The sequence below is a fragment of the Bufo gargarizans genome, chromosome 1, assembly GCF_014858855.1.
Source record: "Bufo gargarizans isolate SCDJY-AF-19 chromosome 1, ASM1485885v1, whole genome shotgun sequence".
Classification (NCBI taxonomy): domain Eukaryota; kingdom Metazoa; phylum Chordata; class Amphibia; order Anura; family Bufonidae; genus Bufo; species Bufo gargarizans.
Window position 1 is genome coordinate 377978365 of NC_058080.1, and position 27432 is coordinate 378005796.

Consider the following 27432-nt stretch of genomic DNA (forward strand, 5'->3'; position numbering starts at 1 on the left):
TCCCATGTAAGACACATCACTCTCCTGCCTTCAGCCCCTCCAGCATACAGTCTCATGTAAAATACATCACTCCCCACCTTCAGCCCCTCCAACATACAGTCCTATGTAAATAATATCACACTCCCTCTCTTTGCCGTCTGCCTTCAGCCCCTCTAGCATACAGTCCCATGTAAGATACATCACACCCCTGCCTTCCAGCCCTTCTTGCACAGTCCCATGTAAAATGTATCACTCGCCCTGCCTTCAGCCCCTCCAGCATACAGTCCAATGTAAAATACATCACTCCCCCTGCCTTTAGCTCCTCCAGCATACAGTCCCATGTAAGATACAACCCCCCCTCTGCCTTCAGCCCCTCCAGCATACAGTCCCATGTAAGACACATCACTTCCCTGCCTTAGCCCCTCCAGCATACAGTCCTATGTAAAATACATCACTCCCCCTGCCTTCAGCCCCTCCAGCATACAGTCCAATGTAAAATACATCACTCCCCCTGCCTTCAGCCCCTCCAGCATACAGTCCAATGTAAAATACATCACTCCCCCTGCCTTCAGCTCCTCTAGCATACAGTCCCATGTAAGATACAACCCCCCCCTCTGCCTTCAGCCCCTCCAGCATACAGTCCCATGTAAAATAATATCACCCCCCGCCTTCAGCCTCTCCAGCATACAGTCCCATGTAAATAATATCACCCCCCTACCTTCTCTTCAGACCCCTCTAACATACAGTCTCCATTACAAAGATGATTCCTTCTCCCTTCAGCCCCTGCAAAAAGCCCCCCAAGTAAAAATAACAGTCACTATTCTCCTCCACATACTTGCCTGCAGACTCTGCTCCTGCTCACGGAGGGGACGGGAGCCATAGGCTCCCATAACGCTCCTTGAAGTGTTTGCTGCCTGGCGCCCCCAGCAATTTTGCGCCCGGGGCAACGGCCCCCCCGGCCCCCTCACGCTACGCCCCTGATACAAACATATGATAAGCAAAAAAGTATAGACACTCAATTACATCAACAAGCTAGAATTGGTATCCAGCTTTGTATATATATAAAAGACCATTGTATAAGGGATGACCTATTATATACAGTCAGGTTCATAAATATTGGGACATTGATACAATTCAATTTTTTTGGCTCTATACACCACCACAATTGATTTGAAATGAAACAAACAAGATGTGCTTTGACTGCAGACTGTCAGCTTTAATTTGAGGGTATTTGCATCCAAATCAGGTGAACGGTGTAGGAATTACAACAGTTTGCATATGTGCCTCCCACTTGTTAAGGAACCAAAAGTAATGGGACAGAATAATAATCATAAATCAAACTTTTACTTTTTAATACTTGGTTGCAAATCCTTTGCAGTCAATTACAGCCTGAAGTCTGGAATGCATAGACATCACCAGATGCTGGGTTTCATCCCTGGTGATTCTCTGCCAGGCCACTACTGCAACTGCCTTCAGTTCCTGCTTGTTCTTGGGGCATTTTCCCTTCAGTTATGTCTTCAGCAAGTGAAATGCATGCTCAATCGGATTCAGGTCAGGTGATTGACTTGGCCATTGCATAACATTCCACTTCTTTCCCTTAAAAAACTCTTTGGTTGCTTTTGCAGTATGCTTTGGGTCATTGTCCATCTGCACTATGAAGCGCCGTCCAATGAGTTCTGAAGCATTTGGCTGAATATGAGCAGATAATATTGCCCAAAACACTTCAGAATTCATCCTGCTGCTTTTGTCAGCAGTCACATGATCAATAAATACAAACCGGATTCCAAAAAAGTTGGGACACTATACAAATCGTGAATAAAAACTGAATGCAATGATGTGGAGGTGCCAACTTCTAATATTTTATTCAGAATAGAACATAAATCACGGAACAAAAGTTTAAACTGAGAAAATGTACCATTTTAAGGGGAAAATATGTTGAATCAGAATTTCATGGTGTCAACAAATCCCCAAAAAGTTGGGACAAGGACATTTTCACCACTGTGCGGCATCTCCCCTTCTTCTTACAACACTCAGACGTCTGGGGACCGAGGAGACCAGTTTCTCAAGTTTAGAAAAAGGAATGCTCTCCCATTCTTGTCTAATACAGGCCTCTAACTTTTTTCTAGAAAAATTTTTCTAGAAAAAGTTGCTTTACACCCACATTTTTCACTTTCACAAGGGGTAACAGGACAAAATGCACCGCACATTTTGTTCCCCATTTCCCCCAGAATACGCCAACACCCCATATGTGCTCAAAAAATGATGTATGGCAGGGTTCAAAAGGGAAAGTAGTGCCATAGGGCTTTTGGAGGACAGATTTTGCAGGATTTGCTTTTGTGAGCTATGTCGCATATAAAGACACCCTGAGGTATCCCTAGAGTGGAAACCCCCAAAAAGTGACCCCATTCTGGAAACTACACCTCTCAAGAAATATTTCAAGATGTGTAGTGAGAACTTTGCCCTCAAAGGTGATTCATGTAATTGGCTGTGAAAATGAAAAATTTAAAAAAATTCCAGAAAAATTTACTTTAGGCCCAAATATTTCACTTTCACAAGGGGGGACTGGAGAAAATGTACCCCCTAATTTATTGCCCATTTTCTCCTGATTACAGCAATACCCCATATGTGCTTGTATACTGCTATATGGGCGTACCACAGGGGTCTGAAGAAAAGGAGCACCAAATGGCTTCTGGAAGGCAGATTTCACCGGAATAATTGACAGGCGCCATCTTGCAATTGAACACACCCTGAGGTACCTCTAGAGTGGAAAACGCCAAATAGTGTGGTTTGGCTGTGAAAATGAAAAATAAAAAAAATGTCCTGAAAAAGTTGCTTTACACCCACATTTTTCACTTTCACAAGGGGTAACAGGACAAAATGCACCCCGCATTTTGTTCCCAATTTCCCCCCGAATACGCCTACACCCCATATGTGCTAAAAAAAATTATGTATGGGCGCATGGCAGGGCTCTAGAGTCAAACAGCTAAATATGGATTTTGCTGACCTGAATTGGCAGACATGTATTTTAGGTGCCTGAGGTCCCCAGAAATGAAAAACCCCAACAAGTGACCCCATTTCAGAAAGAGCACCCCCGTACGAACATTTTAAGTCATTGAAAGGGCACTTTTCAGAAAACAGGTGTCTCACAGAAGACAGAAATACTTGGAAAGCATTTCAAAGCACATATTTGTGGGGGGAATAATTACTAGCAGACCCCAATTTTTTTCCCACAAGGGGTTAAAGGTGAAAATGCATCCCCCAGGTTGTGTTCTCCATTTGCTCCCCTTTTTGCAAACACCCCATATGTGCTTGTAGCCTGCTGTATTCGTGCACAGAAGGTCTCTAGAGGCAAAGTGCAAAAACTGTTTTTTGCAGGCCTGAATAAACAGACATGTATTTTAGGTGCCATGTCGCATTAAAGAAATTCCTGAGGTCCCCAGTAATGAAAACCCCTAACAAGTGAATTTTGGAAAGAGCACCCCCGTACGAATATTTTAAGTGGTGGAAAGGGTACTTTTCAGCAAACAGGTGTCTCACAGAAGGCAGAAATACTAGAGAAACGATTTCAAAGCACACGTGTAAAAATAAAAAAAATTACAAACAGACCCCAATTTTTCACTTTCACAAGGGGTTAAAGGAGAAAATGTGCCCCAGTATATGTTCCCCATTTTCTCCCCATTCAGTAAACACCCCATATGTGCTTGTAGCCTGCTGTAGTGGCGCACAGCAGGTCTCTAGATGCAAAGTGCAAAAAATGTTTTTTATAGGCCTGAATAAACAGACATGTATTTTAGGTGCCATGTCGCATTAAATAAATTCCTGAGGTCCCCAGTAATGAAAACCCCTAACAAGTGATCTAATTTCGGAAAGAGCGCCCCGTACGAACATTTTAAGTGGTGGAAGAGGTACTTTTCAGCAAACAGGTGTTTCACGGAAGGCAGAAATACTAGAGAAAGGATTTCAAAGCACACATTTGTAAAAATGAAAAATTACTAGCAGACCCCAATTTTTCACTTTCACAAGGGGCTAAAGGAGAAAATGCACGCCAGTATGTGTTCCCCATTTTCTCCCCATTCAGGAAACACCCCATATGTGCTTGTAACCTGCTGTATAGGCGCACAACAGGGCTCTACAGGGAGTGCAGAATTATTAGGCAAATTAGTATTTTGACCACTTCATCCTCTTTATGCATGTTGTCTTACTCCAAGCTGTATAGGCTCGAAAGCCTACTACCAATTAAGCATATTAGGTGATGTGCATCTCTGTAATGAGAAGAGGTGTGGTCTAATGACATCAACACCCTATATCAGGTGTGCATAATTATTAGGCAACTTCCTTTCCTTTGGCAAAAGGGGTCAAAAGAAGGACTTGACAGGCTCAGAAAAGTCAAAAATAGTGAGATATCTTGCAGAGGGATGCAGCACTCTTAAAATTGCAAAGCTTCTGAAGCGTGATCATCGAACAATCAAGCGTTTCATTCAAAATAGTCAACAGGGTCGCAAGAAGCGTGTGGAAAAACCAAGGCGCAAAATAACTGCCCATGAACTGAGAAAAGTCAAGCGTGCAGCTGCCAAGATGCCACTTGCCACCAGTTTGGCCATATTTCAGAGCTGCAACATCACTGGAGTGCCCAAAAGCACAAGGTGTGCAATACTCATAGACATGGCCAAGGTAAGAAAGGCTGAAAGACGACCACCACTGAACAAGACACACAAGCTGAAACGTCAAGACTGGGCCAAGAAATATCTCAAGACTGATTTTTCTAAGGTTTTATGGACTGATGAAATGAGAGTGAGTCTTGATGGGCCAGATGGATGGGCCCGTGGCTGGATTGGTAAAGGGCAGAGAGCTCCAGTCCGACTCAGACGGCAGAAAGGTGGAGGTGGAGTACTGGTTTGGGCTGGTATCGTCAAAGATGAGCTTGTGGGGCCTTTTCGGGTTGAGGATGGAGTCAAGCTCAACTCCCAGTCCTACTGCCAGTTTCTGGAAGACACCTTCTTCAAGCAGTGGTACAGGAAGAAGTCTGCATCCTTCAAGAAAAACATGATTTTCATGCAGGACAATGCTCCATCACACGCGTCCAAGTACTCCACAGTGGCAAGAAAGGGTATAACAGAAGAAAATCTAATGACATGGCCTCCTTGTTCACCTGATCTGAACCCCATTGAGAACCTGTGGTCCATCATCAAATGTGAGATTTACAAGGAGGGAAAACAGTACACCTCTCTGATCAGTGTCTGGGAGGCTGTGGTTGCTGCTGCACGCAATGTTGATGGTGAACAGATCAAAACACTGACAGAATCCATGGATGGCAGGCTTTTGAGTGTCCTTGCAAAGAAAAGTGGCTATATTGGTCACTGATTTGTTTTTGAATGTCAGAAATGTATATTTGTGAATGTTGAGATGTTATATTGGTTTCACTGGTAAAAATAAATAATTGAAATGGGTATATATTAGTTTTTTGTTAAGTTACCTAATAATTATGCACAGTAATAGTCACCTGCACACACAGATATCCCCCTAAAATAGCTAAAACTAAAAACAAACTAAAAACTACTTCCAAAAATATTCAGCTTTGATATTAATGAGTTTTTTGGGTTCATTGAGAACATGGTTGTTGTTCAATAATAAAATTAATCCTCAAAAATACAACTTGCCTAATTATTCTGCACTCCCTGTAGAGGCAAACTGCAAAAATATGGATTTTGCAGGCCTGAATAAACAGACATGAATTTTAGGTGCCATGTCGCATTAAAAAAAATCCTGAGGTCCCCAGAAATTAAAAACCCCAAGAAGTGACCCCATTTTGGAAAGTGGACCCCGTACGAACATTTTAAGGGGTGGAAAGGGCACTTTTTACCTACCATAACAGGTGTTTCACAGAAATGAATATGTAGTGGTTGGTGAAAAGTGGATATGTAAGCTATGCGGACTAACTCAGAGGTATAAGGTGGTAAAACTACAGGGTACATCAAGGATGAAATTAATACTCCATGGATTTGTGGTAGATTCTAAAACACTCCAGCATGCACAGGCCAGGTTTTTCAGGGCAGGTTTCGCAGTGGTAAATGGTGTCTTTCCTTATCCCCCTTTTCGAAAACACCCTGCATCTTTTTTGGGTCCTTCCCTTCCTTTCTGTCTAGGCGACTTGACCTGGAAAATGTTGCCCTGGTACAACACAGGCACCATGACTCCCTGAAGTACTGGGACCCTCCCCGGCCTGGCTTCGAAAAATTAGGGACTTGATAACCACCTCTTGGAACTGGAGGAAAGTTCCTGTGTGGCCTGCAGATTGAAATAGCACGTACGCATTGTACATTGCCACCTGTACAATGTGTACGGCCAGCTTTTTGTACCACACTTTTGTTTTTCGTGTAGCACTGTAGGGCTTCAGAACTTGATCTAAAAGAGCAACCCCTCCCATGTGCTTATTGTAGTCCAGGATGCAAACTGGTTTAGGGACAGAGGTAGTGGTACCTCGCACATGAGCAGGGGAACTGGTATTTGTGTGAACGGTGGTCAGTAAAAGGACATCCCTCTTGTCCTTGTACTTAACCGCCAGCATGTTCTTATGGAGGAGAGCCCTGCTTTCACCTATTCTCAGTGGTTGCCCTACCAGGGATCTAGGGAGGCCTCTCAGATTTTTGCACACTGTGTCGCAAGCCACAGTACTTCTGGCAGTTAGGGACATGAATAGGGGTATGCTGGTATAATAGTTATCCACATAAAGGTGGTAACCCTTATCCAGCAGTGGGTGCAGCAAGTCCCACACAATCTTTCCACTAACTCCTAGGATGGGGGGGCATTCTGGGGGATTCTATGCGGGAATCTTTCCCTTCATAAATGCGGAACTTGTGGGTGTACCCGGAGCTACTCTCACAAAGTTTGTCCATTTTTATGCCATAACTTGCCCGATTGCTAGGCAGGTACTGGCGGAATCTAACCCTCCCTTTGAAAAGTAGCAGGGACTTATCTACACATACAATTTTATCAGGGGTGTACACCTCAGCAAACTTGGTGTTAAAGTGGTTAGGGACGGGCCTAACCTTGAATAGACGGTCAAATGCCGGCTCATTTTGGGGTGGGCACTGTGTATTGTCGTTGTAGTGTAGGAATTTACGAATTGACTCAAAACGCTTCCGGGTCATGGTGTTACTGTAAATTGGAGTCTGGTAAAAAATGTCCAAACTCCAATATTGTCTGACGTTTGGCTTCTTTACTACACCCATATGCAGCACGAGTCCTCAAAATGTCATCATCTCTGCTGCACTTACTGGGGTCCAACCTAGGGGTCTAGCATATGGCGAGGTAGGGTTCTGAGCTATAAATTGTTGGGCGTACAAATTGGTTTGGGCCACCATTATATTTACAAAATCTTCAGAGAAGAAGATTTTGAAAAAATCTTGTTCTGTGAAGCCCGCACTGTCTATCTGTATTCCAGAGTTTCCCTCAAAATCCAGAATTTAGGGCTGATAATCGTCAGGGGGTGGGTCCATATGGGGTCACTCTGGGCGGCTGCCTCCGTTGCTACCCTGGGGTGCCTTCTAGAGGGTCCCTAATCAATGGATGATGATGAGGGGGTAGAGGAGTAGACAAAAGTGACATCCTCTTCTCTCTCACTGGCAGACTCGGTATCAGAGGCAAGATACGTGTATGCCTCTTCAGCTGAGTAAACTCGTTGGGACGGACAGGCCATTTTTATTTTATTGGGGGGTTTTGTGTGAAATGTGTAAAACTTTATTTAGTATGGGGTGTGTAATGTAGTATTTTCACACGCGAAGGGGCTTGTTATAAATTTGAAATATAGAGAAAAGAGTAGAAAAAATTTAATTTAATTTGCTGGATGCATGCACGCACAAACCTACACTAACACTACCTAACTAAAATGTATTTCTATATATATATGTATATGGAGATTTTATATATATATATATATATATATATATATACATAGAAGAATAAACACACCGCAGCACGTCCATAAGGTGAAAAATGTGGGATCCTTTATTCACCCAAGCAGCGACGCTTCGGTCCGCTTGCTGGGACCATTTTCAAGCTTGAAAATGGTCCCAGCAAGCGGACCGAAACGTCGCTGCTTGGGTGAATAAAGGATCCCACATTTTTCACCTTATGGACGTGCTGCGGTGTGTTTATTCTTCTGGCTATTGGACACTGTGGTTGAGTGTCGATACCGCTGGCACCCTACATCTGCTACAAGGAGTGCTGCCCTGAACTTTCATATATATATATATATATATATATATATTGTGAAAAGGCACAAGGTGCCATAATAGATGATAGATACGTGTCACCGAGGTGCCTGGCCTCAGTGAAATGAACCGGTAATGTTTCGTCAGTAACCCTAGGTTACTGACAGTTGCTAGAGGTAGTTTAGCTGCTAGCTGCAGCTGATCCGGGCCGGGTTTCATTGGAGTAGTCAAAGAGCAGGGTGGGATGACTACTCCCACGTATCCAGGCCAGGTGTTGGCTGGCCTATTTAAGCCAGGAATCCCAGGAGAGCTGGGGGTGTGGTTCCTAGTCTGGAAGTGTAACAGACTGGAAGTAAAGGTGTGTGGTGTGTTGCTGTGGATAAGCCTGCCGTGGCCTAATCTTTTTTTCCCCCTCTCCAGCAAGTGGTGGAACTCTGGAGCTACAGAGGACTGTGAGTTAGACCATTTTCATATGAACTGTGTTTCTTTGTGTTTACCCGCTGAAGTAAGCGAGCATTTGTTTAAAGCCGTGTTTGAGCAAAATAAAAGACTATTGTTTAAATGACACCTGAAGTCACTGTTTGAGCTGATCCCCCACAAGTGGTGTCGGATGCGGGCATAAACCCGCGGTCGAATTACATGTCCTGGGTCAAAGCTGCAACACAGAGCCAACCCACACCAGCTGCCATGGAGGAAGTGATTAAAGCACCTGGTGCAGGCAAACTTGCAGCAACAGAAAGCACATACGGACGCCATGCAAGCCCAGCAAGAGACCAACAAGCTGCTCATCCAGCAGATGGCCGTTCTGACCGACGCCGTTCGCACCCGGGAGAGTTCAACTCCTCCCACTCCGAATGATGGTCACCGTGTCAGGAGGACTGTGAGGGAAGCTTTACAAAAGATGACCCTGGAGGATGACGTCGAGGCTTTCCTCACGGTGTTCGAGCGGGTGGCTGACCGGGAAAAGCTACCACCGGATCAGTGGGCTGAAGTCCTGGCCCCGTATTTAACTGGGGAGCCCCAAAAGGCCTATTATGATCTTGCCCTGCAAGACGCAAAAGAGTACCCCAAATTAAAAGCCGAGATCCTGGCACGGCTAGGTGTTACTTTGGCAGTGCGAGCCCAAAGGGTACAGTACTGGACCTATTGCCTGGACAAACGTCCGAGGTCCCAGCTATTTGACTTGCTACATCTGGTTCAAAAGTGGTTGCAGCCAGAGGTTTGCTCCCCTGCTGAAATGGTGGAGCGTGTAGTCATGGACCAGTACATGCACTCCCTTCCTCACCCCATTCAGTGCTGGGTTACACAGGGTGACCCCCAGACAGCAGATGACCTGGTGGGACTAGTGGAGAGATTCCATGCCATGGAGAAGTCCCTGGGCGGTCCAGGGAACCTGAAATCAATATATTGGGGGGCCCGGAAGGACTCAGATAGTCAGAGACTAGGGGCCAAGCCTACTCGAGAGGGTCGTGTCAAGGCCAGGGGGATGCCTGAACCCATACCCAGAGGAATCTCTCGGGAAATCATTTGCTGGAGATGTCGGGCCCCAGGTCACATGGTAGCCCAGTGTCCCCTCACCACGGAGCCCATGGACTGTTCTGTGGGCCGGCGCAGTTCCCTCTTTGCGCAGCCAGCTTGCAGCGCCGTACCCACAGGGGGGGAGGGACCCCAGATGTGTACACTAACCGTCAATGGAACTCTGGTCTCAGGACTATTGGACTCAGGGAGCTTGGTCACCCTGATCTCGGCCTCTCTTCCTCATGTGTTGGTCCCTGGGAAAAATCTGGGAGTCACATGTATTCATGGTGACACCAGAGTTTACCCGGTGGCCCAGGTTACTCTGGAGACAGAGTGGACTGCCCTGACCCACCATGTGGGAGTAGTGAAATGCTTACTGCATGAGGTTATTATTGGCCGTGACTGCCCCCTGTTCTGGGACCTGTGGGCAAAGGTTGCTATGCCGAATCACCTGCGCCGGCCCATGCAACCCTGTGGGTGGGAGTCCAGAGGCGACCCAGGAGTTTCCTCTGACTGTCCTGCTAGGAGACAATGAGGAAGAGGATACCCCAGAGGAAAATGTCCCCGACTTGGAGGTATCCCGGGGAAATTTTGGTACGGCCCAACTTCGAGATTTGACCTTAAAAGGGGCACTAGAGAATGTGGAGGTCCTTAATGGGGTTCCGCAAGAGCCCTGGGGTCGACCAACGGTTTCCACACTTTGCCCTGAATCAGGATCTATTATACCGGGTGACCAAGATACGGGACGAAGTGATAGAGCAGCTACTAGTCCCGGGACCATATCGACGTATGGTTATGGACATGGCCCATTCCCATGTGTTAGGTGGTCACCTGGGTGCAGACAAAACACTTGAGAGGGTCCTACAACGATTTTATTGGCCGGGGTGTTACCGAGAGATTAGGGAATTCTGTCAATCATGTCCAGTTTGTCAGGTCACTTCCCCAGTAGCACACTTCCGTAGCCCTCTCGTTCCCTTACCAATCATTGAGGTCCCCTTTGAAAGGATAGCAATGGACTTGGTAGGCCCATTGGTGAAGTCCGCTAGGGGGCATCAGTACATCCTCGTAATCGCTGATTACGCTACCCGGTACCCCGAGGCTGTTCCCCTACGGAACCCCACAGTCCAAAAATATTGCCCGGGAGTTGTTCCATGTCTTCTCCCGAACGGGTATTCCCAAAGAGATTCTTACAGATCAGGGGACCCCGTTTATGTCAAAAGTGATGAGGGAACTGTGCAAAGTTTTAAGAGTCACTCAGCTGCGAACCTCCGTATACCATCCTCAGACGGATGGCCTTGTGGAGCGTTTTAATAAGACCCTAAAGGCCATGCTGAGGAAGGTGGTAGAGAAGGATGGGCGGGACTGGGATTGTCTGTTACCATACCTACTGTTCTCTATTAGAGAAGTGCCCCAGTCCTCCACAGGTTTTTCACCTTTTGAATTACTATATGGCAGACACCCCAGAGGTCTCTTGGATGTGGCAAAGGAAACGTGGGAAAGTGAGGCCACTCCCTACAAAAGTGTAGTAGAGCATGTAGCACAGATGCAAGAGAGGATGGCAAGGGTGATGCCCATTGTAAAGGAACATATGCTTCAGGCTCAGGAGGCACAGGCCCGGGTATATAATAGGTCCGCTTGTCTAAGACAGTTTAATCCGGGAGATAGGGTGTTAGTGTTAGTCCCTACTGTCGAAAGCAAATTCCTAGCCAAATGGCAGGGTCCCTACGAGATAGTGGAAAAAGTGGGAGAGGTCAATTATAGGGTACACCAGCCAGGGAAGAGAAAGCCCTACCAGATATACCATGTCAATCTGATCAAACTCTGGAAGGAGAGAGACCCACCTGAAGCTTCTTGCCTGGTGGCTTCAACAAGGGTCCACCATTGAAGCTGTTAAAATTTCAGAGACCCTATCCCCCTCCCAAAAACAACAGTTTAGGGAACTGCTGCAGAGGAATACGGATCTCTTCACAGAAACCCCTGGCCGTACCAATGTGATAGTACATGAGATCCTCACAGATCCCCAAGTGAGAGTGAACTTAAAACCCTATAGGATCCCTGAAGCCCGCCGGGACGTGATTTCCAAAGAGGTTAGGAGGATGATGGAGCTAGGGGTGATTGAAAGGTCTAAAAGTGGCTGGTCCAGCCCCATAGTGTTAGTGCCAAAACCAAACGGGGAGTGGAGATTCTGCAATGACTACCGCAAGCTTAATGAAGTGTCCACAGTTGATACTTACCCTATGCCCAGGGTAGATGAGCTGGTCGAACGGCTAGGCCCCGCAAGGTATATTAGCACCTTAGATCTCACTAAAGGATACTGGCAGATCCCACTGTCGCAAGAGGCTAAGGAGAAGACTGCGTTCTCTACACCTGAGGGGTCTTTTCAGTATGTAAGAATGCCGTTTGGCTTGCAGGGGGCCCCTGCCACCTTCCAAAGGGCTATGGACCAAGTACTACGGCCCCATAAGGAGTATGCCGCGGCGTACTTAGATGACATTGTCATTTTTAGTCGCGATTGGGAAAGCCATCTCAGAAAAGTTCAGGCCGTCCTTGATGCTCTAAGGAAGGCGGGGTTTACGATAAACCCAGCCAAATGTGCCCTAGGCATGGAGGAAACCAGATACCTGGGCTACGTAGTGGGGAGAGGGGAGATTAAACCCCAGCTTAACAAGGTAGAAGCAATTCAGAATTGGCCCCGTCCACTAACTAAGAAGCAGATCAAGGCATTTCTGGGTATTGTGGGCTACTATAGGCGGTTTGTCCCCAGGTTCGCAGAAATAGCGGTTCCCCTGACTGACCTGACAAAGGGCACAAAGTCTGCTATGGTGAAGTGGTCTCCAGAAGCGGAAAGGGCCTTTCAAGAGCTTAAACAGGCCCTGTGTAAGCAACCAGTGTTGATAGCCCCGGATTTCTCCCGTGAGTTTGTGGTCCAGACCGATGCCTCCGATGTGGGTCTGGGTGCAGTCATGTCTCAGGTAGTGAATGGAGAAGAGCACCCAGTGATGTACCTGAGTAGAAAACTGTCCCCAGCAGAAAGGAATTATGCCATCATTGAGAAGGAGTGTCTGGCCATAAAATGGGCACTAGACTCCCTGAGGTACTATTTACTAGGAAGGAGGTTTAGGTTAGTATCAGATCATGCTCCCCTAAGGTGGATGCGAGAGAAGAGGGGGAATAATGCCCGAGTTACCCGCTGGTTCCTTGCACTTCAAGAGTTCTCCTTCTCAGTAGAACACAGGCCAGGCAAGATGCAAGGGAATGCGGACGCCCTGTCAAGGGTACACAGTCTGGGGGCTAAAGATGTCCAAGCCCCCGGCTTTGGACAGAGGGGGGGGATATGTGAGAAGGCACAAGGTGCCATAATAGATGATAGATACGTGTCACCGAGGTGCCTGGCCTCAGTGAAATGAACCGGTAATGTTTCGTCAGTAACCCTAGGTTACTGACAGTTGCTAGAGGTAGTTTAGCTGCTAGCTGCAGCTGATCCGGGCCGGGTTTCATTGGAGTAGTCAAAGAGCAGGGTGGGATGACTACTCCCACGTATCCAGGCCAGGTGTTGGCTGGCCTATTTAAGCCAGGAATCCCAGGAGAGCTGGGGGTGTGGTTCCTAGTCTGGAAGTGTAACAGACTGGAAGTAAAGGTGTGTGGTGTGTTGCTGTGGATAAGCCTGCCGTGGCCTAATCTTTTTTTCCCCCTCTCCAGCAAGTGGTGGAACTCTGGAGCTACAGAGGACTGTGAGTTAGACCATTTTTCATATGAACTGTGTTTCTTTGTGTTTACCCGCTGAAGTAAGCGAGCATTTGTTTAAAGCCGTGTTTGAGCAAAATAAAAGACTATTGTTTAAATGACACCTGAAGTCACTGTTTGAGCTGATCCCCCACAATATATATATATATATATATATATATATAGATAGATAAACTAACTACACAGAAAAAAAAAATATGTGCACAGTAAACTGAGCAGACCTGTCAGAAAAATTGATGTTTCTTGAGGAGGGAGAGGGGGGATAGGGATTAGGGCTTGGGAAGGGGGTGGATTAGGGATCTGGAATTTCTGCTGCAGAAAAAATAAATAAAAAATCACTGCGGCAGATGTTCCAGATGTTCTTCTTCGTCTTCTTCTATACAGGAGCAGTAAAGGCAGTGAAAGCTGTGGTAGAGCCACAAATCCCAACAGATCAAGCACAGAGAAGCACAGAACCTCTCAGCGTGCAGTCACCGGCTAGAATGGCTGCATGCAGGGAGGTTCTGCCCTTTCCTTTGCAGTTATAGCACTGCCATTGGCTGGAGGGTTGTCAATCACGCTTTGTAATTTGTATGCCCTGAAAACAATTACCTTAACAGAGTGTTTCACAGGTTTTTCGGATTTCCTAACCCATTAGTCCTACTGGGAGGAGATTTTAACATTATTTATTTTTACTCCATGGACAGGTTGGCCCTACCAGGCAGTCCCTTACACTCAACACAGCAGCATTTCTGTTTGCGACCTTGAAGGCATATGGTCTCTTTGGCTCTTTTGTTCAGGCCATCCAAGGCTTATACTCCTCCCTTGTGGCGACAATCAAGCTTCCACACGCTGAGTCTTGACCAATACACATAGCCAATGGGACAAGACAGGGATGCCCCCTATCCCCCTTATTATTAGCAATGTGTATTGAACCCCTAGCGAATAAAATTAGGGCCTGCCCAGATGTCAAGGGTATTATGGTCAGGGATAAAGAGTTCAAGCTGTCACTATATGCGGATGATGTTCTCCTCACCCTCACTAAACTCCATATTTCCCTCCCAAACCTCTACTCCATATTACAAGAGTTTGGACAACTGTCGGGGTATAAGGTCAACACCCATAAAACTGAGGCTCTCCCGCTCAATATACCTCAGACGACCCTTGGCCCCCTTAGGGCAAACTTTTTCTTTCCATTGGAAGGAGGATTCCTTATGATACTTGGGTGTGAACTATACCCCCATTACACAGATCTCTAAAAACTTAATTTCCCTCACATATATAAAGAAATTAGGGATCTCCTCGCCAAATGGCAAGCACTCCCAAAATCATTTCTAGGTCACATTGCGGCAGTAAAGATGACAATCTTACCTAAGATCCTATACCTGTTTGAGACCTTACCCATCCTGGTTCCCCTCAGAGATTTGCGATCTGTTCAGCCTCAGCTCCTCAGATTTATATGGGCTGAGAGACGCCATAGGATACTTAAGTCTGTACTCCTGTCTAGCAAGTCTCGGGGTGGCCTGGGAGTACCTGACCTGATTAAATATTATTGGGCAGTTCTGTTACATTGCATCACAGCTTGGGCATTTCTGCAACCTTATTCTATCTGGATGCAGACAGAGAGACACTGGCTGGCTTCCATACATCCTAAATCCCTGCTATGGTCTAGCCCCTATAATGTGTCATCACCTAGGTAACTTTTAGGGTCCATGGCCTGCACTAAATCCATATGGTGGACCTGTAGTAGTAGTAGATTCCCTCTGATCTCCCACCACTCCTCCATGACTTCTTTTTTATATCATCCACTACTCCCAGCAAGTCTCACCACTTCAGCAACGAGACTATGGTTTCAGCGTGGTGTCTTTCGCTATGCAGACATTGTAGACCCATTCACTAGGGACCTATTACCTTTCTCAGAAGTTCAGAGAAAATATAGCCTTCCCTCTTCGACCAATTACTTCTATGTTTAGATTAGACATTTTGCCCAATATATCTTCTTAGAGGTGCATATGAAGGGATTAATATCTGAGATCTACTCCATTTTGTCGATCCCCTTCCCGGAACGGATTCATAGACACTCTTATATGGTCCGATGGGAGGAATATTTAGGGAGAACTCTACCGAATGCACTGTGGCGCCTTATATGGAGGATCCTAATGTACTGGTACCACACTCCTGATCTCCTCCATAGATTGAATCCAGCAGTCGCGGAGATTTGCTGGAGATGCGGGACAACTAAGGGAACGCTACACCACATTTTCTGGGACTGCTCCTTAACACGCACCTTCTGGTCCAGAGTCAGCTCTCTTTTGAGTGATATTTTTGGCTGCAGTATACAGTACCTCCTGATCCTATATCCTTCCTACTTAATATTACATCAGCAAATATAAAGAAACATTCACTTAAACTGTTGATACAAGTACTGACTGCAGCTCGCTGCCTTTTGTCCTCCTCTGGAAACGATCTGACCCCCCAAAAATCTCCGACCTATATGCTAGGGTGACGGAGGTCCAGACCCTGGAATACACAACCGCTATGTTCCAGGATAAAGTAGATCTATTTCATGCCATTTGGGATCTCTGGGACAACTATTGGGCTACTAGGCAACCCTGAGACGAGCTTAAGAGAATACTTTAACCCCCCCTCCGATGTGTCTTTGTCTGTATTGTCTAAGTCTTTCTTTCCTCTGTTACATTCTTTACAGCAGTGATGTTCTGATAGGATTCAAAGTAGATCATACTTACCCTAATAATAGATTTATGTAGCTACTTCCTCAGAAACGTTCTTTTAACGGTGAGACACCGTCAATAATTGTCTCTTCTTTTTTATTTTCTATTCTTTTCTACTAACAGAGTGTGACAATACGCAGGATTTTCACATAGCCTTTATTTATATAGATTTATATTGCACTTATCACCTGATGTTATATTATGTGTTCTTTTGCTGAATACCTTGTGCATTCTGCCTTGTTCACATAAAAATGCAATTATAAAAAAACAAGTACAGGAACATGAGCCATAACAGGTTGACGCGTTTCAACATCAAGTCTTAGTCATAACCTGACTATGCAACCTGACATAACTATTTTTTATAGTATACTTTTCCACAGTAATTTGAGTAACTATGCAGTGCAGAGTGGCTATGCAGTGCAGTGACAGTTTTCACTGATAGACCCAGCAGTAGCCTTCTACAATCAGCATCCCTGCAATCATGTGATCAATCGTGTCAGCTGGGAGTCCGGGACCAATAGAGGCAGCAGAGCCACTGCCTTTTTTCCATACATAGCCCACACTGAATACTGCGTATTTGAAAAAATGACAAGTAAAAGCTCTCCAAGATCTACAGCAGTCTCCGACAGAACAGTGTTCAACATGTGCCTGCCAGATTAATGGTGCCCTCATTGTTGAGAAATACGGGCAGATATTTATCCATCATGCAGTGTCATCAGGTAGACATCTATCTGGGTCCAAATTTATTCTACAGCATGACAATGACCCCAAACATACATCAAATGTCATTAAGAGCTATTTTCAGTGTAAAAAAATAAATAAGGAGTTCTGGAGGAGATCATATGGCACTCCACAGATCCATGCTCTCAACATCATCAAGTCTGTCTGGGATTACATGAAGAGACAGAAGGACTTGAGCAAGCCTACATCTACAGAATATCGTCAATTGACTCCCTGCAATCCCGTCATTGGATGTCAATGCAGAGACAGAGGAAGGAAGCACCTTGGTTTTGTCTAATGCAATGCCATCAGGTGGAAATACATAGTTAAAGCAGCCACTGTTTGTTTTCGGCGGCTTACAGCTGACAGCCTACTGCTATGACGTATTTTGTCGTTCAGCAGTAGGCAAGTTGTAAAAGGATAGTTCATCATTGCTATAGCCTTTGAATGTAGCATCACTTTGCATGCATGACCATTGACGTTTTTAAAATAGGGGCACGGACAGTGTCGGACCAGCGTGCTTACAATGCACCCAAAAATTTATTCTGGAGGTCCAATGTACAGCTACATGCAAATACTAAAAATAAATAAAGATGAAGCGTCAGAGAAACGTGTGTCAGGGTTTGGTGGTCTCTCCAAGTTCTCGGTCTGTATAGGATACTCTTCGTAATGATCTGGTGTTATTTTTTGGCATTTTGTTACATATGTAGCAGTAGCCTGGTGCCCAAGTGGGGTATTATGGTAATTTTGTTGCCTTAAATATTTTGGGCTGATTTTTGAATGTATGCTTCCAATGCCTTTTGCAGGATCAGGGTGGAGTATATAAGTGTGGTACACTACCGACTATAGTGTTCACTATACATTGACTTTTGTCTATATATATCGTGTGAGTTATAGTTAACATGTGACCATAACCTTGGGGAGAGTATTTTTTGTCATGGCATCTCATGTATTGCTGCAAAAAATGTTATAATGTTATTCATTGAGTTTTGTATTAAATTGCTTTAATAAATTATCATTTTACATTATATGTGTGTGTTTGAATATTTGGTGATTTTACATGCAAAGCCTACCTGCAAGAAGCAGCAAGATGCTCAAAATGATTGATTATAGGGTCCCTGCAGTGACTTCACGACAGCAGGTCCCTGGGGAAGGAGGATACTGACTGGCATGCCTCTGTGCCTAGAAGTCTTCTCCGTCACCTGATGCATCTATAATAATAAACAGGGTAGTCTCTATCTAATCTAATAATCTACTGTTTTTTAAATGGAAGCATAGGCTGGATGACATTCTGTATGCTGCCTATTCATATGTAGTGCAGTCAATCTACTGTGCCTTGTACCACTTGTGCAATGGGTTGGGGGACTAGGGGCCTACCCATGCTCAAAGGCCCACCTGAAGATTCACCTGTCCAAGCCTGGACGCGGGACACTCGTTCTTGTGATGAATGGTGGTTCCAGCAGTAGGACCTCAGCAATCAGATACTTAGCACCAATTCTTTGGATATGTGATAAGTGTTGATTTGGGGACAACCCCTTTAAAGGGAATCGTCAGCAGTTTCATGCTGCCCAAACCACAGGCAGTATGAAATGCCAATGGGGTCCCTCATAATAACTAAGAGCTATGTAATCACAGTTTCAAAGACAATTCTAGCACAGAGTAAATAATACGGGCACGGGGAGACGTGTCTACTGGCTGACTCGCTATCGTCTTTTCCTTCCAGGTTTGTCTTGTTTGGCAGGTCTATTTGCATATGGGGAGACCTGTGTATCAAGACAAGCTGAGTGGGGAAAAGCCAGAGGGGAGCTGACTATATACACTTCTCCCCATATCCAGCATGTTTTCTCAATGTTTCAGACTAAAATTTAGATCTCTATAATGAGGGACCCTATTGGGATTTCATTCTGCCCACTGTCAGCTGTCAGCTGAAACTGTTGACAGGTTCCCATTAAACAAAGAATGTATTTTCTACATATGCAAGCAGGGATACAAACCTCCATTAGCCATCTTGTGTGATTTATATCGCCATCCCACATCTGAAACGGGGTAGAGCCAATGTGATTTAACACCAGGTAATCCAAACCTCCTGCAGGGTTAAACAAAGTAGTTAGTATCTGTTAGATATTGTTTATGAAAAAACGTAGAAATAGAATGGGTTAAATGAATGACAATGTATATTTTAATTTATATACAGTATTTTAGAAAGCATTGAGTAAGGCTAAATGCAGGATTGCATCTGGATTTTCCGCGCGGATCCTGTACATTGTATTCTATGAGAATTTGAAATTAATGCACATGATGCAGATTTTTTCCACGCGGATTTTGACCTGCGGTGCGGATTTTAGAATCCGCAGCATGTCAATTTATATTAGTTTTCCTGACCGGATTTTTCATTTACTTAGTAAAATCTGCATGCGGAAAATCTGCACCAAATCCGCACCAATTGATGTGGATTGACCGCACGGATTTGCCTGCGAACACCTGCGGATTCTCCGCACATGAATCCTGACCGTGTGCATGTACCCTTAACCCTTCAGAATTTTCTATATTTCTGTGTAAATAAGACCTAAAACTACATCAGATTTTCAGACATGTAATGAAAGTAAAGATAACTAAATCAGACAATGATCCATTATCTCATGCCTGTTAGTGGAAAAGTATGTGAACCTTTAGGATTAGCAGATAATTTGAAGGTGAAATTGGAGTCAGCTGTTTTCAATGGGATGACACATGTGTTATGTAAAGAACGGGCAACTATCAAAGTCTAATCTTCACAACATATGGCATCATGGCATAAACCAAGCAGATTTCTGAGGACCTCAGAAAAAGCGCTGTAGATGCTCATTAGGCTGGAAAAGGTTACAAAACCATCTGTAAAGAGTTTGGACTTCGCTGATCCAGTTAGATTGTTTACAGAGGAAAGTCAGGACTATAACTACCCTTTTCCAGGAGTGGTCGACCAACAAAGATCATGCCAAAAGCAAGGCGTGCAAAAATCTGCAGAGTCACAAAGGAACCCAAGGTAACCTCTAAGCAACTAAAGGTCTTTCACATATTAGCTTATGTTAAAGGGGTATACTGCTTTGCCCATTTTTATGACCTATTCTCAGGATAGGTCGTGAATATCAGATTGGCGGGATATGACTCCCGACACCCCTGCCGATCAGCTATTTGAAGAGAACTCAGTGCTCATGTGGGCACTGTATTCTCTTCACTGTTTAGCTGCCTGTCGTCGACAGGAGACCAGGTGTAATTATATCTCCTCCATCCAATTCACTTGAATGCAACGGAGTCCATGGTTACGACTGCCCAATCTATCAGTGTGACTATGCTTGCACACTATAAAAAAAGCACTAGCCTATGTGAGCTCCCACGCTCATACACATAAGGGGTTCAATGATAGATACCCCAATGCTGGTAAGGCGAAGGTAAATAAAGGAACTGCTGCGCCTGAATAGACGCAAGCAGTCTTACCTGACCAACCAAGTAGCTAGGATCAGATTAGTAGACGTAATGCCTGGGTAAGACTGAGTCCTGTGTAGGCGTGCAGTCAGGGAGGATGTGCTGTGCCCTATCTCACCCTATACTTGGGGGAAGGGGTCTGCTCCCATACTGCCTGTCTACACAGAGCACTCGCCCTAGAAAGGGCGACCCCGTCAGGATACCTGTCCCTAGTTAAGGACCTGATCACTAGCACAAAAATTTTTTTTTTCAATTACTACAGACCTCCCAACGTGGCACATTTCTGTCGTGTCGACTCCTCAGGGGAAGGCAAGTACATGTAGAAAAAACACGGTATATACCATATGTACCCGCAGGTAAAAAGATGCAAACACTACAGTCATATGGTAATAGGAAAAAATTGGGCTCAGATGGTTAAAATGAGAGCCTATAGGAATGACATCCATGGTGCAGGACTGCCATACTGCAGAGGGAATAAGCGGAGGAATTTGCCTCCCTCTTCCCTATGCATCCCCGTAAATCAACATTTTACAGTCTCCCCAAAGTGCACAAGGGGGTATCCCCTCTGAAAGGAAGACCTATTGTTTCGGGGGTGGATAACCTCAATCAGAATCTAGGCATCTATGTTGATCGGATATTGGCACCTTTTGTTTTGGCTCTCCCCTCCCATGTCAAAGATACCACTGACCTCCTCAAACGACTGGAGGGTTTGACATTGGAGGAGACATGTCTCCTTTCTAGTATTGATGTGGAGGCCCTCTACTCTTCCATACCACATCATTTAGGCCTCATTGCGGTAGAACATTTCCTCCGTTCACGGGGATGTCAGTATCGCGCCCACAGCCAATTCGTCCTGAGACTTCTCGAATTTACCCTAACGCGCAATTTCTTCACCTTTGACGGGAGGACCTACCACCAGCTCACGGGTACGGCGATGGGGAGTCCCTGTGCCCCGTCGTACGCGAATCTATTCCTGGGCTGGTGGGAGGAGACCCTTGTCTTTAGGGAAGACGAGGCGTTGGACACCTATGAAATTGGTCTGTGGGCGCGATACATTGACGACATCTTTATTCTCTGGAATGGAGACCAAGGGGGCTTCGAAGCCTTCGTCCAGCAACTTAACGAACCAGATAGGTATGCATTTTACCTGTGAATCGCATTCCACCACTCTACCATTCCTGGATATAAAGATCTCCAGGAATGATAAGGGGGAACTGGACACCTCTATATATAGGAAGGCTAGCTCCACTAATTCCCTCCTGAGATGGGAGAGTAACCACCCTCTCCCACTCAGGAGAGGAATTCCGAAGGGCCAATACCTGCGACTTAGACGCAACTGTTCAGACAAGCGTGACTTCATCAATCAGGCAGCCGACCTGAGGATGAGATTTTTATCTAGGGGCTATCCTGATCATGTGTTGAGATCGGCCTACCAGACAGCTTTGTCTCGACCGAGATCTTCCTTGCTTACTCCAAACCAACCATCCACTCCACCAACCAAAATGTTCAGAATTATCACCAATTTTGACAGGGGGTCCAAACAAGTTAAGAACATCATAAAACGTCATTGGGAGGTCCTAAAAATGGACCCTGACCTTAAAGATGTGCTGGGTGATCAACCTCAAATCACCTATCGTAGGGGACCCAATCTACGTGACAAACTGGTGCATATTCACTATGCACCAGATCGCACGAAGTCCACCTGGTTGGTTGCCACAAATGTGGAAATTGCGTGGCATGCAAACGCATACAAACGACAAAGTCATTTGTAAGCCACGTGACAGGCAAAACATATTCAATCCCATATTTCATTAATTGTAAATCTAGAGGGGTCATATACCGGATTCAATGTGAATGTGGGATTAAGTATGTAGGCAAGACGATCCGAGAATCGGATAGGAGAACATCTGGGGGACATCTCACATAAACGGGATACCCCACTATCAAAGCATGTACACACTACCCATAATGGTATTGCTTCCTTGAAATTCCTGGGCATAGATCTCGTAAAGCCTCCCATCAGAGGGGGTGATTGGGACAAATGTCTCCTCCAACGCGAAACCCGTTGGATCTTCTGCCTCAAAACGTCTGCACCCCTGGGCCTGAACGAAAGGCTAGATTTTGGGTGCTTTGTATAAAATGTGGTGATCTGTGTCTCTCATATTAACGGCGTTACCCCATCCATTGTAATGGGAGGAGTCTATATGAGATATTTCACTGTGTCATATAGACTCGGCACTAGGTCCAGTATACTCTCTTACTAATCCCTGTTTTCTAGATTCCTGCACAAAATGTCAGTCTAATCTCGCTATGATTTTATGTCATAGCCTCTCCATGGACGTCTTTATCAATAGACGTACCGTGCGGTTTCCTCACTGTTGACACGTCTCCTAGGCAACCGATTAAACCCTCCGCCTCCCCATACCATTGGCCGCCGCTGTCACGTGCTATCGGCGTCAGTCTGGTACGTCACCGCGCGGCGCGTGAGTGTGACGTCATGCGCCGGCGCATGCGCGTGACGTCGGATGCCGGCGCAGACGCTGACGGGGCGGGCCTCCAGGAAGAGGCGCGCATGGGCTCTATTTAAAACTCCACGAAGGTATGTATCATTGTGGCTGGTATTGGTTAAGGACCCCCTAAACCATAGGGACATTACCTTTAGCGAGGACCACCATATCCTCACACACCAAAGACCAGAGGAATACTTATTCCCTCTGCAGTATGGCAGTCCTGCACCATGGATGTCATTCCTATAGGCTCTCATTTTAACCATCTGAGCCCAATTTTTTCCTATTACCATATGACTGCAGTGTTTGCATCTTTTTACCTGCGGGTACATATGGTATATACCGTGTTTTTTCTACATGTAATTGCTTTCCCCTGAGGAGTCGACACGACAGAAACATGCCACGTCGGGAGGTCTGTAGTAATTGAAATTTTTTTTTAGTGCTAGTGATCAGGTCCTTAACTAGGGACAGGTATCCTGACGGGGTCGCCCTTTCTAGGGCGAGTGCTCTGTGTAGACAGGCAGTATGGGAGCAGACCCCTTCCCCCAAGTATAGGGTGAGATAGGGCACAGCACATCCTCCCTGACTGCACGCCTACACAGGACTCCATCTTACCCAGGCATTAAGTCTACTAATCTGATCCTAGCTACTTGGTTGGTCAGGTAAGACTGCTTGCGTCTATTCAGGCGCAGCAGTTCCTTTATTTACCTTTGCCTTACCAGCATTGGGGTATCTATCGTTTAACCCATTATGTGTATGTACGTCTGTTATGTTGATGCATCCTCTGGTGTGTTTTTTATTGCATATCTTATAAAAGTAAATTTTTAGATAAGGATATTTCCCCACGACTTCTCCAGTGGGTCCCTGACAAATTTATATCTTGAAATATCGGTGAGACTTCTGTAACTACTAGCCTCACTCAGTTATTAGCTCCCACGCTCCCAGCAACCAGAGGGGAAGTCACTTTTTCCTATAGTATGCAAGCCAAGCCGCTGCTGCTGGATTATAGGGTGGTCATAACCATGGAAACAAGCAGTTTATAATATGATGGAAAAATAAATCCAGCCAACAAAGGAAGCAATATGGATAATAACAATACGTTAGTAAGTCACTTGCTGAAGTGACAAGAACCCTTTAATTCAACAGAAATGTTGTGGAAGGACCTGAATTGAACAGTTTATGGGAGGAAACCCACCAACATAACAGAGGTGAAGCGGTTTTATACCTTAGGCTACATACACACGAACGTTGTTTGTTTCCATGTCCGTTCCGTTGCGGATAGGATGCGGACCCATTCATTTCAATGGGTCAGCAAAAAATGCGGACAGCACGCCGTGTGTTGTCCACATCAGTATGTCCGTTCTGTATCCCCACAAAAAAAATAGAACATGTCCTATTCTTGTCCATTTTAGGCATTGTTACAATGTTATCCGTGGTTTTTTTTTGCAGACCACAAAACACATACGGTCGTGTGCATGTAGCCTTATAGAGTGTCATATATGACTTTTCTGGGCAATCTGAATACTTTTGATTTGGGTTGAACCTGAATTTATTTGTACATGAATCTAATCCAAATGAGTTTTCAACTCATGTCAGTTTTGGTGGCAGTTTTTTTTTAAGCTAAAGCCAGAAGTTTTTTGTGAATTAACGTTTACAGTATTGATAGGGGTAGTGCCCCTTACCGATGGGAGATCCCATGTCTGGCTTTTTATCAGCACTGGGATGTCCCCTTGGTGATGGGCAACCCCCCTATATATCATCTGATGCATCCAGCAAATTTCCCATCTCATCTGATATATCATTTTTTATCCAGCAATCTATGTATATATTTGTTACTTTTTAATATGTTTATTGAATACAGATCGGTTTTATTAAGTATATACAGCATATCTTTTAATTTGAAATTGGGAAAACTATTCTAGAACATTAGTTGTTACTGACATCACATTTAGCAACTAATTGCAAATAAAACGTAACGCATCATTACCGCAATACCGCAATATGGAGAAAAGGGCTGTGTGGGATCTCCCAGTCCACTTGTTATCCATGTTTTACATCCTTGTCCAATTTGATAGGATCCGCCCTTTCAATTAGCATTTAGGCAGATGGATATATAACTACCTGGACTCTCTCATACAAATAAACCCACTGAGGAAGAAATAGGGACTTAAGGTTTATTCATAAAGCGTCCAGTACATCAGCATTGCCATGCCCTACTGAAAGAATACCTATGAAAAGATCGTCGATAAAACGAGCGAAGACTCACTGCAAATCGAAGTCATTTACGGCATTACACAAAAGAAAGGTAATCTCCCACTTTCGCGATAATACGAACAAAGATTTACTGTGAATTGAAGCCATTCAATATACCATACAAAAGAAAGGCAACAGTTTATCTCTCGAGAAGAGGAACGAGTCATTGTTGTTCCGATCCACTTTACCAGTGAGCAACTACATTCTGCCGTATGCTTCCGATCCACCTTACATCAAGGTAAGCGCCTCTACACGTGGGACGCCACAAGTACGTGCACTACCGAATAGTGAGTACCAAAGAGCCATACATTGTTATTTATTACAACAAACATCATGAAACAGGAACTAAAAAGTTACCAGTGTAACGGGACGGTTTCTCCACACTTGCACGCTACATTTGGCATATTTATCTAAGCAGCTGTAACAACCTGCAGATCTTTCAGTGATAATTATCAGCACGTGGCATTGCGGATTCCTTACATGAGACTGCGTATCTATTATTATCCCAAGTTTATGTTATTGTATGTTTTATTTTAATGAGATTTTATTGTGCATTTAGATATTAAATTGTATTTTATCACATATCTCCTGAGACGCGATTCCTCATGGTTGAGTGACGATCTATTCTATTATAAATATTTTACTATTTTGAAAGGGTGATTCATATTAGACACAGGCACCTAGCCGTGATTATAGGGAGTGAGCCGTCTTACTATCAAACTAGATTAAAGCCAGAAGTATATTAAAAAAGAACAGGAAATATAAAGGAAGGATGTTTCCTTCCTGCTGCAGCCACTTGAGCCTTAGCATTCAAAAAAAAAAAAAAAAACACGTTGGGAAGAATCACTGCTGTCTAAAATTTAGATGTTGGTCAAACCTGCCATTTTTGGCCAGACCAGCTGACGGTCTGCTGTGTATGGGGAGCTTCTACCTCTCTTTTGACAGATGAAGTTGGAGAAAGAAAGATCAGGTGTTTTGAATTTCAATGCCCGATCCCTTTGTTATGCCACTGTGTGAGGGTATCGGAAGAGATAATTGTCAGCTGATTCGTTCGGCCAGCAGCCTATTGAAGATGTACGGGCACCTAAAGGCACGTGTGACAGAATTCTGGCACATTTGCAATAGTAGATCTGTCCCTGTGTGCAAATTTTTTTTTCCGTGTCCATTCCGTTTTTTTTGCGGACCGTATGCTGAACTATTCATTTCAATGGGTCCACAAAAAAATGGAAGTTACTCTGTGTGCATTCCGTTTCCGTTTGTTCGTTCCGCAAACAAATAGAACATGTCCTATTATTGTCTGCATTGCAGACAAGGATAGGACTGTTCTATTAGGGGCAAGCTGTTCCGTTCCTCAAAATATGGATTGCACGTAGACGTCATCAGTATTTTTTGCGGATCCGTTTTTTTTCCGGACCACAAATACATACGGTCGTGTGCATGAGTCCTTAGTATGGATACAACTTTTAAACATCAGAAACCATTCAGTGTGAACAAAATATCGTATTATGGGGTTTTATGTAAAAAAAAAAAAAATTAAAGCACTGTTTGTTCTATATATATTACTGTGAAAACTTTCAAGAAGGTGTAGAAAAATACTGCCAATAATGCTTTCAAAAATAGAAGTGTTAATAGTTTATTTTTATCAATTAACAAAATGCCATGTTCCTTCAAAAACGGTGTTCAATTGTACCTAGAACTGATGCTGTTTTAAAGGCAATAAGTGGTCACACCAAAAATTTATTTGATTTACATTTTATGTATTTACTGTGTGTGAGGAATATGGATTATAATTAACTGGCAGTCCTGATTTTCATTTGAGTCACCTTTTGCTTGTACACAGTCAGTGTACATGCAAAATATGTTGTCGCCCCCCAGCCATCTGCTGTCAGATAGCAAGGGAGAAAACACCCCAGGGGTCCAGGATTCAAGGAGGCCCCAGGTGGATAAAGACACACCTCTTCCAGCTGACAGGCACAAGGAGGATGTAGCAGGAAAACTCCCGGCAGGAGGTCTCAGCCCTGGACCAGATCTATCACTTTCCCACATACATGTTGGCACCAGCATTTCATAAGGAATTATGAATCATCCGTCCATCCCAGGCATAATTCGGTTATCTTTTTGCGATCCTGGGGCAAAGCCAAAAATCCACGTGGTCCTGGCTTGATGCTAGGATGCTCGGGAGGGGAGATATACATATCTCCCCACAGAAACCAACTAACTGTACCATGTTTGGACTCTACTTGTAGCCGGAATCCAGGCGGATCTGTTGGTCCCAGTACCACCCCCCTGTGATGTTCTGGTCTGGAGCTATGAACAGAGAGGGGGGAC

The 27432-nt window shown here is 44.8% G+C and overlaps 1 protein-coding gene across 1 annotated transcript in view; it reads right to left on the reverse strand.

The window, feature by feature from the left end:
* Positions 1–18747: 18747 nt before the first annotated feature.
* Positions 18748–27432, reverse strand: part of LOC122927370 (hydroxysteroid 11-beta-dehydrogenase 1-like protein) — an 83811-nt gene continuing 75126 nt past the window's right edge. The window contains exon 4 of the mRNA XM_044279165.1: positions 18748–18968. Coding sequence (XP_044135100.1) covers positions 18748–18968 — 221 coding nt within the window. The remainder of the gene's footprint in view (positions 18969–27432) is intronic.